The sequence below is a fragment of the Drosophila mojavensis genome, unplaced genomic scaffold (assembly GCF_018153725.1).
Source record: "Drosophila mojavensis isolate 15081-1352.22 unplaced genomic scaffold, ASM1815372v1 contig_277, whole genome shotgun sequence".
Lineage (NCBI taxonomy): Eukaryota > Metazoa > Arthropoda > Insecta > Diptera > Drosophilidae > Drosophila > Drosophila mojavensis.
Window position 1 is genome coordinate 4,526,300 of NW_025318822.1, and position 11,360 is coordinate 4,537,659.

Below are 11,360 nucleotides of genomic sequence, written 5' to 3' on the forward strand. Positions count from 1 at the left end.
TAATAAATTATTAATTATCAATAAAAATAATTAATTGTTCTTCAGACTAGTATAGTATATTTCAGAATCCGATGTCTATAGTAATCAACACATTTTAAAATTCGAAGTATATTTATTGTAATAAATAAACTTGAAATATTTAATTATATACTCTTATACCAAACTGAAAAGCTTTACTATATTTTATTGATTTGCCTTGATATTTTCAAATCAATGTGTTCTCTTTTCCATTAAAATTAAAATATTAAACATTTAATAGATGGCTCTATTATATATCAAATATATATAAAATACCGTATTCATGGAGTAGACCTAAGGATAGCTGCATATAGAGTTCTTTAAAAATATTCTTCTATCGAACATTTTCACGTGCCTCGCACAGTTTTCCCACATTCAAACCACTGTGCCGTTGGCTCAATATGCTAATTAGATTTGAGCCGGGGCCGCTGCATTGAAGCCACAGAAAGCGCGCCTCATTTGCGGAGGCGCCACGGTTAGTGCAAGCTCAGTAGCTGCTTGCAACGCATCGTGTGGCAAAGCAATGGCCATGGACGACTATGATGATGACAGTAAGTGGACTAAAGCTTCAAAATTGGTTCATTCATCAGGATTATAGCGCAACCCCTTACAGTGAGCAGCGTGGGCGTAACCACAGCACGCATCGAGAACCAACAGCAGCAGCAGCAGCACTATCATCAACAGGGTCAGAATGAGAGCAGTGGAGGCCCTGTTAAGGTGGGGGGCTGGCGTTACGAGGACGCCAGTCGGTATATAGGCGAGTGGAACCAACGTGGCCAGAAGCATGGCATAGGCCATCTGCAGTTCGCGGACGGCACACGCTACGACGGACAGTTTCAGGAGGGCCTCAGTCAGGGCCTCGGCTGCCTTTGGTTTCCCGACGGCGCCAAGTGAGTATTCTGAGTAGGCAGCCCGATTCCGACTCTACTCAATTTCGATTGCATGGCACAGATACGAAGGGGAGTTCCACCAAGGCTGGTTTCATGGCAACGGCATATTCTGGCGCGCTGATGGCATGAAGTACGAAGGCGAATTCCGAGGCGGCAAGATCTGGGGCTGGGGCCTGCTCACCTTTCAGGACTTTACACACGGATTTCCGCGCAACGAGGGCTTCTTCCAGGACTGCCGCTTCATGCGGAAGCGTCGCTGCCCCGACGTTGTGCAGCGCGCACAGAAATGTGCGCTAATGGCCCGATCGCAGTGCGAACACCCCTACTAAACGGCAACAATAAATAACACAGCTAGACACATAGTACTTAACAATTGTGCGTGTTTGAGTTTCGTTGTCAATTGAATCAAAATGCTAACAACAATTTGCTTATCTTCGTATCGCTAATCCCCGCTGGGTGCGCCCACCAAATACCAAGCGTTGCGTGCCTTGACAGCCGAATTACGCACCAAGCGCTTGGGATCGTCCAGAGCGGCAGCCAGGGCCAGAGTCACGTCCACCTTGTGGGGCAACAGCACATAAGTCGGATACTTGGTTATGTCATAGAGCAGCTGCAGCGCTGCGATACGAACTTGCTGCAATATGGAGAGAAACATAAATTAGTAACTCGGGTATTTTAGACCATGTTAGATAACAAACCATGTTTGGTTGAGTCTTTTGCTTGGACAGCTCTAGGCAGCTGGGTATTATGTGTCCGAGATGTGCCTGGAAATACGCATCCTGTTGTTTCACAAAGTTATTGCATATGTTCAGTGCTATGCAAAGGAACTGTCCATCGCTTTGCGCGTCCAAAGTCTTGAAGAGCAGCGGACCCAGCTGCTTGATGTTTAGCCTAATCACCGAGTGGGGCGTAGTCTTTAGGACATAGATGAACGCCTTCATGTGGTGCTCACAGTAGTTGGAGAGCTTGCTGCCCAGCTTGTTCATGATGGTGTGGAAGAACTTTTGCTTGTACAAAAATTTCACAACTGGCAAATCCAGTTCCGGAAACTCGGCAGCAATAACGTCAAAGGCCAAGGCAGCGGCGGTGCACAATGTGGGATGCTCCAGCAGATCCGTTAGCTGGCAAAATAAAGGAAATTGCAAATGAAGTTAGTTGAATCAAGTTATTGTAGTCAATTTACACTCACATCGGTTATAATTTCGGCTGCCTCCTCGAAGCCAGCCACCACTAAGCCCTTGGCCAGCCAGGCCAGCAAGTGAACGGCTCGCTGGTCACCTGATTTGATGGCTTCTTTTAGCTGGTGTATGATGCGTTTCAGTTGGCTGCGATTCTCCTTAGTGTTGTCCATTTTGTTCACCAAGCTGCAGAGCAAATGATGCGCAATGGTGCGCAACTGTTCATTGTCAGAGCTCAGCGACAGCTTGGTGAGATCGTCCAGCAGACGCTCGAAGTGATCGTCGAGAGAAATGTCCTTGTGCAGATAGCCTAGCAGACCCCTGGCGACGTACAGATGTGCCGCCTCCTGCAGATCCAGCGTCGGCAAATACTCGCTGACAATCGCACTCTGCTCGGAGAGGGGCAGCTGCTGCATGATGCGACTCAGTGCGGCTGCGATCAGCTCCAGCGATGCCAGCGGCAAGGCGGGTGTATTACGTGCCAATTCAATAAGCTGGTGCAACAGATTTGATTGCTGCTGCAACTCCACTATGAAGCGTTGCTCCTCCTGATTGAGCAGCGTTGAGAGCGCTTCCAAGGCCAAAAGGCGTCCCGGTTCGGCGACAGTAGACGTGAATACGTCCTTCATGACCAGATCAAGAATGCGCTGTGTAAACGCGATCTGCGGCAGCAGTGGCAACAGATTCGAATAGATTTTACGTTTGATGAACTCCGAGAATATGTCAAAGTTTCGAATGCATGGGTCTATAAAGGACGACTGCAGCTCCACGGGATGCAGGGCGCCTAGGTTGACAGTCAACAGCTTAAAGTCCAGATCGATGTACGGATGGCTTATTAGCTGTACGAGTGCCTTGTAGACCAGCGCACGCTGCGCCTCGCTCAACACAGGTACACATTCGCAGAGCACTGACAGAGCTGCCGTTTGCAGCTCCAAGTCCTCCTGCTTGGCATCGAAATCGTCGCGCTCGCATAGACGTAGCGCCGCAATGACATCGTCCTGCAACGGCAGCAGTATAGTCTTGTCCAGCTTAGTCAGCGAGTCCCGCAGTGCGGCCAGCTTATACACCTGGCTGATGATGTGATAGAACTTGATGCGCTCCTCGCTGATCTTCTGGTTCAGCTCAGTTGTCTGCAGCTTAAGCAGAAAAGTGTTAAGAATTTTGTCGCCAGCATAGGGCGCATCGCCTGAGACGCACATCAGAGCTATGGCAGTGGCCGGGTGAAAGAGGCGATGATGGACATCGCTCAAGTGGGGCAACACCACGCCCAGCACATTGCTCTGATAGTTGTGGCTGATGCTCGGCACCTTGGCGGCGCTCTTCAGCAGCTCAGCAAGCGCTTTGAGAGCACATCTCAACACATCGGCATTGTCAGAGCCAGGAAAGGTTTCCGCCTTCAATGCCTGCCAGATTTGCGCGAAGTAAGGCTCCAGTGCGGCTGGCGAGAACTTGAGCGCCGCTTGATGCTGCCACAAAAAGAAATTAATATAGCCATACAGTTATTATAAGCCATCATTTGCTTACCAGCAACTCAATGGAATCCAATTTGGCTACAACTAGCTCGCTGTCCAGCTTCTCCACGGCTAGCGACACGGTCCATTCGGCAAATTGTTCGCTCGCCACCAAGCAGTGGGTTAACTTCTCGGCGAGAGCATCGCGGGTTATGGCCTCGGGATCCTCCTTGCTCGGGTTAAAATCGATGGGGAAATAGCAGGCAAAGATTTCAAACATCTCCTCGGCCAAATGCAATAGCGGATATTGTGATATAAACTCGGGCATAAAACTAAAAATAATATCCAGATTGCGTGGATCACGTTCTCCATCAATCGAATTGATCAGACCAAACAAAAAGTCGCCAGACATCTTAACAAGTTCTGGATAGGCAAAACAAATCAATTACTTTAGGCCAAAAAATAACATGTAATAAAAGCGCACCTGGCTGGTAATGTACTGTGAGGTACTTAAACATGTTGAATATCTTGGTGCGGTCTCCGCGCGTCTGCGACTGACAGGTCGTATATTGGAAGAAAGCTTGCAACAGGAGCGGCACACTCTCAGCTGGCAGCTGCTTCATGTGCACCAAGGCATTCAGGCCCACAATTATGGCGGGCATGACATTGTGATGATCGCGTAGGCGATCCGTGTAGAAGGTCGTTAAAAATTCCAACTGCTTGGAGTTCAGGACATCGCCGGGCAGAGCATCGAGTACAGCGGACAACAGATTTGTGCCGGCAACGCGTTCCTCGGTGTCCGAAGAGGTCAACGCAAAACCCAACTGTTCGGCCAGGTCGGCAATGGTGTAGGTGCCGCCAGCAAGTTCTGTTATAATAAATAAATTTAATTAAAATGGGTTGCAGGTGGTTTTCGAAGTGTGCTTACCATTGGCAATTTGTGTTGCTGCTGCTTGAAGCTTGGCATCGCTTTTCAGAGCCTTCTCTAGAGTTTCACGAGTGGGCGTTGTCATGCTTCAACTGGCGCTAACGTAAGCGCTAAATTTAAAACACAAATACCTCTCTTAAGCAGTCTTAAACCAAAAACAAATAAGACTACAAATGGTGTGTTTCCTTCTTTTGTTATCTATGGGGGGCGCAGACACGGTCAAGCTGTAGGTCATTCATATGTAGTGATGCGTGATATATTGAGTTTGTTAATTTAACTATCTTGTTGATTCTTTAAGTATCCATATAAACGTCTCTTTGATTACATTTATTAATTAACAAACACGAACTATAGTTCCACCGTGCAACAAATTATCGTCATGCAGTCGAGTCGTGCTTTTTTTAAGTTTTTGCTAGAGATGGAACTTATCGTACTACATATAGTGTCACTTTGTATATATCGATCTATTGCAACAATCAACGATAGTGGCTGTTGGTTTCAATGGTAAGGATATAAGATAATTTCTTATTGTTTCTATTGTATTCTTTCAAAGTTAATTTTTGAAAATTTACAATTTTATTTATCAAAAGTTAGAATTTATTGTGTATAAATCATTAAATGCTTTGCCAACTGGATTTAGTAACAAAGTTGCCATGGCGTTGAAAACGAACGATAATTAAACAAAAACTTTCAAGTCTATTTAATATAATTTTGAATAATTGAAGGAGTTCTATAATTTTTCAATCAAAACTATTAATGTTCTAATACTTTAAAGTTAAAAAACTTCATGCATCTATTGTTTAGTGTTTGAGAGTGTGATATCCAAATAAATATCGGCATATCGGGGATCATTCGATATTTAAGGCCATCACTGCCATTGCGTTAGTATTAAGCAACAACAATTGCCGCAGAAGTCGCAGCACCCGTTTATTTTAGCTAATGCATTGCCTTTAAATTTAAACAAAAATAGTTTTTTAATCAGTTTAAGCTCGTAACGCCGTGTAACAAAGCCAGTGTACTAATGTCCATAACCGTAAGTAAGCTGGTTAACGAGAACATTGAATAAAAACTGTACGAGTTTGTCTACGCTTACGCCCCCACGTAGCGCATACAAGATTTAAATTCTTAAAAAATGCAAGTGAAAATGCATACAGAATTACAAGTAACTAATTAACGTAATTCCTTATAAAAAATGTATTTTATGTGCATTTAAGCCTACAACAGCAAACGGCTGTTCATCTACATATAAGTGTTTTTGTTTGTGTATGTGTGTGTGTGTGTTTGACGAAACTTAAACGCCGCGGAAATTTGAGCTCTGTTTTTTCTTTGCTCATTCTTGTCTATGTGTGTGTGCTTGTATGAGAGTGCGCGCGTGTGTTAGTTTTTTTTTTTTTGCAACTTTTTAACGTCGCTGACTTGAAAGAATTATTTAAAAGCCTCGACAACGACGACTCAACAAGGTCAAGCGCCTTATTTGTCAACAGCAAGGTTCATAATTTTTTTATAACATTTCGCCAAACGGATTCCGATTCAGCTTTTGGGCTAACAACTCGGAAATGGGAGCGCGGCGCAGTTGCACGTTCATGGTTTAAATTTGGTGACAAAAACCAACAACAACAGAAACAGCAGCAGCAGCAGGAACAGTGGCAACGGGTCGAACAATTGTGCTTATAATTAGCGCAGCACTTGTCGCCAGCTCGTGTACATTTGTATAAATATATGTGTATGTGTACTAGTGTACAATTTGTAGTTTTCTTCGGTCGTTGCCATTGCTATCTTCTTTTATTATTTTCGGTTATTTTGAGAGGCCAATACTTACTTTCCATTTTTACCTGCAAGTGTGTGTGCGTGTCCGATTGTCTCTGCCTATGTGTGGCGTGTGTTTGTGTGAGTGAGTGAGTGACAAAGCCGCTGTGTTGCTTCCGTTCTATTGTCTGAGAGCAAATACGAAGACAGTGGAAGCGATGAGGGAGCGAGAACGACAGATGGAGAGAGAGAGCGAGAAGCTTACGCACTTAAGCAGCAGCAACAACAATGCTCATGTCTTTAATTGGAACTAATCTTTGTTTCGTTTTTGGTTACAACGACAACAACCTGTTCTGATTTTTTTTATATTTTTATTTTATTTTTTTGAACAGTTACTGCGAGGTGGCAAGCAAAAGACAACCACTTGCGTAGGAATGACCGTAATGGCCAAAACTACAATTGAAGAAATATGCGAGAATGCCAAATTAGCCAGAGACATGGCCCTGACAGGCAACTACGACTCGGCCTGCATATACTACGAGGGGTTACAGGTAAGACAGATCACGGGCAAGAACAACAAATACCCTAGAAGACTACAGATCGGATTTATATGAAAACTATCTTCCTATGTAGGTGCGATATATAATATGATGCGTAGAATGTTTTCAACTTGTTAGGTATTAGGTTATTTAAACAGATAAAAATCACGATTTCTGATTGATTGATTCTATAAGAGAATTATCGTTGAAATGTGGTTTTTATATTCGAGTCGGTGCTCAGCATTTTATTATACAACAGTTATAGTTATGCATAACCCATATCTATGGTAGCTAGTAGAGACAACGCTACATATGTTAAGGTTCATCAATATAGCTTAAAGGTTGAGACCCAACAGACAGCTGTTCCTGTTGATTAGAAACATATCATAAACCATACAAGTCTTGTGTTTTGTTAGGGTATACAAAACTGTTGCATATAGATTAAAATCTATTTTTAATTGTAGGGCATGCTGGCGCGCCTGTTAAAGAGTACCGTGGATCCCATGCGCAAGGGCAAGTGGAACATGGTGAGTGTGTGCTGCTTAGCTATTTTATCTGTATAAATTAGATTATATCATGTGTCTACATTGTAGATCAATCAGCAAATCAATCAGGAACATGCTAAAGTAAAAGCCATACAACGCACACTGCAGGACATTTCGTTGGATTTGCAAAATACTAAATTTGCCCATAAGCTGCGCGCACAGTTTAGTGACGACAGCATTGTGAACAAAGATCCCGCTGCCTGGTTTAAACCCGATCCGGATATATGGACGCCGCCTCCGAAAGATCCCGATGTCTGGGGACCACCGAAGCCACCGCCGCCCGTCCAGCAGGTGGGTCGGCGTGCCACAACCACAAATAGCCGTCGAACGGCAGGCGGCGCACCGACCAGCGGCCGACCCAGCACAATCCCACAGAGCACTGCCCGCAACGGTCCTGGCACGGCGCGCAACAGTCGAGGATCGGCCTCCACATCGAACAGTGCGCGCGGCGGCGCCAATGGCCGTGCGGCCGGTCGCAAATTGTCCACCTCCAATAGCAACAGCAACAACAACAACAATAATAATAATAACAATGATGGCAAAGATGATGACGCGACAGCGGCTGTTAGCAATGGCACCACAGCGGATGGCGATGGGAGCGAACAGCAGGCGACAGAGGAGGAGCGGAAGTTTCAGCCCAACAATCACATCGAAGCCGAGCTGGTGGACATATTGGGTGAGTTTAGCGAAAGACGAACATTCATGCCCAGTTCATATGTAAATGACGACACACTTATCATCAACAGAGCGTGATATACTACAAAAGGATCCGAAGGTGCGGTGGAGCGATATAGCCGATCTGCACGATGCCAAGCGCTTGCTGGAGGAGGCCGTTGTGCTGCCCATGCTGATGCCAGACTACTTCAAGGTGCGTCATCAAGTCACCTGCATAGGCTGAATCATTAGCCGTTATATTTGCCATATGCCCTGTAATAATCAGAAGTCTGTAAACAAAAGGTAGTCACACTCCTCGATATCTTTATAAAAGATAGGAGTGAAGACAAACGTAAAAGTGAATGAGCAATAGGCTAAGTAAAGGGCGTATACAGCAAGATTATGCTCTTTGAATGTTTAACTGTTCTGATATATATTACGAAGGCATATAAATATTCCCTATAGCTGTTAACAGGGTATCGCATAGTCTGTCACTCTCATATAGAACATTTCCTTTTGTTTAATAACAAGCTTTTTAATGTTCCTGATAGGAGCATTTAAGATATCGTCTGATAAGTTACGGCTTTAGCATTTATCAAGTTTTTTTTTCTTATTTTCGTGTATGTTGCAGCTACAAATTTCGATTTATACCACTGTGCACTGCTTATCAATTAACGCGTTTAATGTATTTTCCAGGGCATACGACGTCCGTGGAAAGGCGTCCTAATGGTTGGCCCACCTGGCACAGGTAAAACGATGCTAGCTAAGGCTGTGGCCACCGAATGTGGCACCACCTTCTTCAATGTCAGCTCCGCTACGCTCACATCCAAATATCGCGGTGAATCGGAGAAGATGGTGCGTCTGCTCTTCGAGATGGCGCGCTTCTATGCGCCGAGCACAATTTTCATTGATGAGATCGATTCGCTGTGCTCGCGACGTGGCTCCGAGTCGGAGCACGAGGCATCGCGACGCGTCAAATCGGAGCTGCTGGTGCAAATGGATGGCGTGGGCGGCGGCGAGGAGCAGGCCAAAGTTGTCATGGTGCTGGCAGCCACCAACTTTCCATGGGACATCGATGAGGCGTTGCGCAGGCGTCTGGAGAAGCGCATCTATATACCACTGCCCACGGATGAGGGACGCGAGGCGCTCCTCAAGATCAATTTGCGCGAAGTGAAGGTGGACGATAGCGTCGATCTGAACTATGTGGCCAATCAGCTGGAAGGCTACTCCGGCGCTGACATCACCAATGTGTGCAGGTGCGTGTAGAATCTCATCCTGTGCCTTGTTCTTCGATTTTAATTGAAATTCGGCATGTTTTAGGGAGGCAAGCATGATGTCGATGCGGCGTAAGATCGCCGGCCTAACGCCGGAACAAATACGACAGCTGGCCACCGAGGAGGTGGATCTGCCCGTGTCCAATAAGGACTTCAACGAAGCCATCAGTCGCTGCAACAAGAGCGTGTCACGTGCAGATCTGGACAAGTACGAGAAATGGATGAGGGAATTCGGTTCGTCATGATGGCGTTACACTCAACACACAATTTCCATCGATTCTAGGCATCTATTTATATATATACAACTATTTTTTGATAACAATAACAACAACAACAACCACATCCACACACGGATAGTTTAAGTGAAAAACCTTTTAAAGTGTTAAACCGGCCGCAGAGATAATGTTGAACATATTTTATATATAACATTTTGAATATGTATATGTGTATATATGATATATGCATATAAGAACGAAGCGTTGGAATTCAAAAGACTAACAGTAAATTAGAGAGGGAGAGCTAAATATAACAGCAAAACAATTAAAAAGCAAAGCAATCATATATATATGTATGAATATATATATTTATATATTAAGCATGTGCACAGTCCTTCCTAAAAATCCTTTCCATTCATTATACTAAGCCTCTAATCCACATGCCTCCTAGCCCTTGGCTTCATTTAAACTAAGATCTAAATTAGAAATTGATGCGAGTAATTGTTTATCGCTTTATAAATTATTGTCTAATTAATATATCATTTCTATTCTGTTTAATACACACTCAAAAGTTTATGATTAATTTGTAATTAATTCGGTTCGTTTAATTTACGCATTAATTATATTTGTAGTCTTTTAGTTTAAACAGTGAAAATGAGTGAAAATTGTCAATCAGCTGAATGTACTTAAAGATTTAATATTTGAAACAATTTTAAACAATAAACTAGAATACCATGAAGGATTTTTAACTCGAAGAGGGTGTCGCTTTATTAAAACTTAGCTAAGCTACTTTTCCTTGTTCTCTATGTATAAATTTAACACGTAAAATGTAAACAAAGCACTCGGATGAGTCATCCGCGATTGTGATGGCAGCATCTTCGAATTGCGTATGGGTTTTTATTGAAATTATAAACTAGATCCTCGCTCTGGCTCAATAGGGTCTTGATGGCGGCGGCATGGGCATCATTGGGCCCATAACCGGATACGGCACGCCCATTTGTGAGGGCGGGTAGAAACTGCCGATGCCGCCGGCTGTGCCCGGTACATTGGCATAGGCGGGTACACCGCCGCCTGGTCCGCCCGTGCTGTGCCGCTGTGCCTGTTTACGGATCAGCTCCTGCATCTTTTCGGCCTTCAGCTTGCGCAGGTGCATGGTGCGTCGACTGCGGAGAAACTCTTCAACGAAGGCATCCACGTTGAGCTCGTTGCTGGTGAACTTCTTGACGATCTCCTCCGTTTGCTCCTCGCTCTCGGACGCCGCCGTCTGCAGCAGCGCCAGCGCCGTCTCCTGGGAAACGCCACTGGTTTTCTCCTTAATTTGTGTGAGCAGCTCCTGCACGGCGTTGCACCTTGTGCGTCCCTCCTCGGTGAGCTCGGCCAGTTTGCCCCGCAGCTCAATAATCTTTGGCTCCTTCTCGATGTTCTGTTCGGCACGATTGCGATTCTCCTCGCAGAAGCGAACCTTTTGTGTCCTTAGCGATTCGAGCACCTCATCGACTTTTTCGTCCAATTTGTCATCGTTGTTGAGCAGCTCTTTCAGCTCTTCGGAGCTCATCGGAAAGAGCGTTGAATTTAATTGATTTAGATATTCCTGATACATGCTTCTTTGTAGATCTACTCAAACTTTCTTGATTTATATTTTCTGGCTGTGTTTTTGTTAAAAAATTTGTTTTATGTATGTTTGGAGCTAGACAACACTGTTTTTAGTACTAAATTAACAGAGACTACGATATTACAAATTCGTCATACTGCTATTAACATACGCATTTGATTGTCATTTATGTTAACTATACAGTGCTGCCACATAGTTTTTATTCATTTGAATCAATGTTCGCTTACCTGTTTTTTGTAAGTATTGGGTGTTTACATCTCTTAAATGCAACTGTTGCTTATTAACGGATTATTATGTTCTTTCGGTCTCA

At 44.4% G+C, this 11,360-nt stretch overlaps 4 protein-coding genes across 4 annotated transcripts; 2 read left to right on the top strand and 2 right to left on the bottom strand.

Moving 5' to 3' along the window:
- Window positions 1-459: 459 nt before the first annotated feature.
- Window positions 460-1,281, top strand: LOC6574359 (MORN repeat-containing protein 4 homolog). Its single transcript, XM_002000375.4, has 3 exons — window positions 460-569; window positions 632-908; window positions 970-1,281. The coding sequence occupies exons 1-3, from the start codon at window positions 542-544 to the stop codon at window positions 1,235-1,237; spliced, it is 573 nt and encodes a 190-aa protein (XP_002000411.1). The 5' UTR covers window positions 460-541; the 3' UTR covers window positions 1,238-1,281.
- Window positions 1,269-5,082, bottom strand: LOC6574360 (MMS19 nucleotide excision repair protein). Its single transcript, XM_002000376.4, has 6 exons — window positions 4,466-5,082; window positions 4,022-4,405; window positions 3,611-3,960; window positions 2,098-3,552; window positions 1,607-2,029; window positions 1,269-1,542 (listed from the first exon to the last, which is right to left on the bottom strand). Exons 1-6 carry the CDS (start codon window positions 4,548-4,550, stop codon window positions 1,351-1,353), a joined length of 2,889 nt encoding a protein of 962 aa, XP_002000412.1. The 5' UTR covers window positions 4,551-5,082; the 3' UTR covers window positions 1,269-1,350.
- A 254-nt stretch (window positions 5,083-5,336) lies between these two features.
- LOC6574361 (katanin p60 ATPase-containing subunit A-like 1) lies at window positions 5,337-10,193 on the top strand. Its single transcript, XM_002000377.4, has 7 exons — window positions 5,337-5,498; window positions 6,604-6,762; window positions 7,215-7,277; window positions 7,344-7,971; window positions 8,042-8,163; window positions 8,646-9,205; window positions 9,270-10,193. The coding sequence occupies exons 1-7, from the start codon at window positions 5,487-5,489 to the stop codon at window positions 9,466-9,468; spliced, it is 1,743 nt and encodes a 580-aa protein (XP_002000413.1). The 5' UTR covers window positions 5,337-5,486; the 3' UTR covers window positions 9,469-10,193.
- On the bottom strand, window positions 10,181-11,151 carry LOC6574362 (vacuolar protein sorting-associated protein 37B). The gene has a single exon (XM_002000378.4). The coding sequence runs from the start codon at window positions 11,036-11,038 to the stop codon at window positions 10,370-10,372; it is 669 nt and encodes a 222-aa protein (XP_002000414.1). The 5' UTR covers window positions 11,039-11,151; the 3' UTR covers window positions 10,181-10,369.
- Between the last annotated feature and the right edge of the window lie 209 nt (window positions 11,152-11,360).

What these genes read in the sequence shown, in the direction of transcription:
- LOC6574361 (XM_002000377.4), top strand. An exon ending in CGAGCTGGTGGACATATTGG is followed by an intron (nt 7,972 to 8,041) that starts GTGAGTTTAGCG and finishes TATCATCAACAG; the next exon opens with AGCGTGATATACTACAAAAG. An exon ending in GACATCACCAATGTGTGCAG is followed by an intron (nt 9,206 to 9,269) that starts GTGCGTGTAGAA and finishes GGCATGTTTTAG; the next exon opens with GGAGGCAAGCATGATGTCGA.
- LOC6574362 (XM_002000378.4), bottom strand. Translation starts at nt 11,038, where the DNA reads ATGTATCAGGAATATCTAAATCAATTAAATTCAACGCTCTTTCCGATG.
- LOC6574359 (XM_002000375.4), top strand. Translation starts at nt 542, where the DNA reads ATGGCCATGGACGACTATGATGATGACA. An exon ending in GGACGACTATGATGATGACA is followed by an intron (nt 570 to 631) that starts GTAAGTGGACTA and finishes AACCCCTTACAG; the next exon opens with TGAGCAGCGTGGGCGTAACC. An exon ending in TGGTTTCCCGACGGCGCCAA is followed by an intron (nt 909 to 969) that starts GTGAGTATTCTG and finishes TGCATGGCACAG; the next exon opens with ATACGAAGGGGAGTTCCACC.
- LOC6574360 (XM_002000376.4), bottom strand. Translation starts at nt 4,550, where the DNA reads ATGACAACGCCCACTCGTGAAACTCTAGAGAAGGCTCTGAAAAGCGAT. An exon ending in CACAGTACATTACCAGCCAG is followed by an intron (nt 3,961 to 4,021) that starts GTGCGCTTTTAT and finishes TTGCCTATCCAG; the next exon opens with AACTTGTTAAGATGTCTGGC. An exon ending in AAAAGACTCAACCAAACATG is followed by an intron (nt 1,543 to 1,606) that starts GTTTGTTATCTA and finishes TCCATATTGCAG; the next exon opens with CAAGTTCGTATCGCAGCGCT.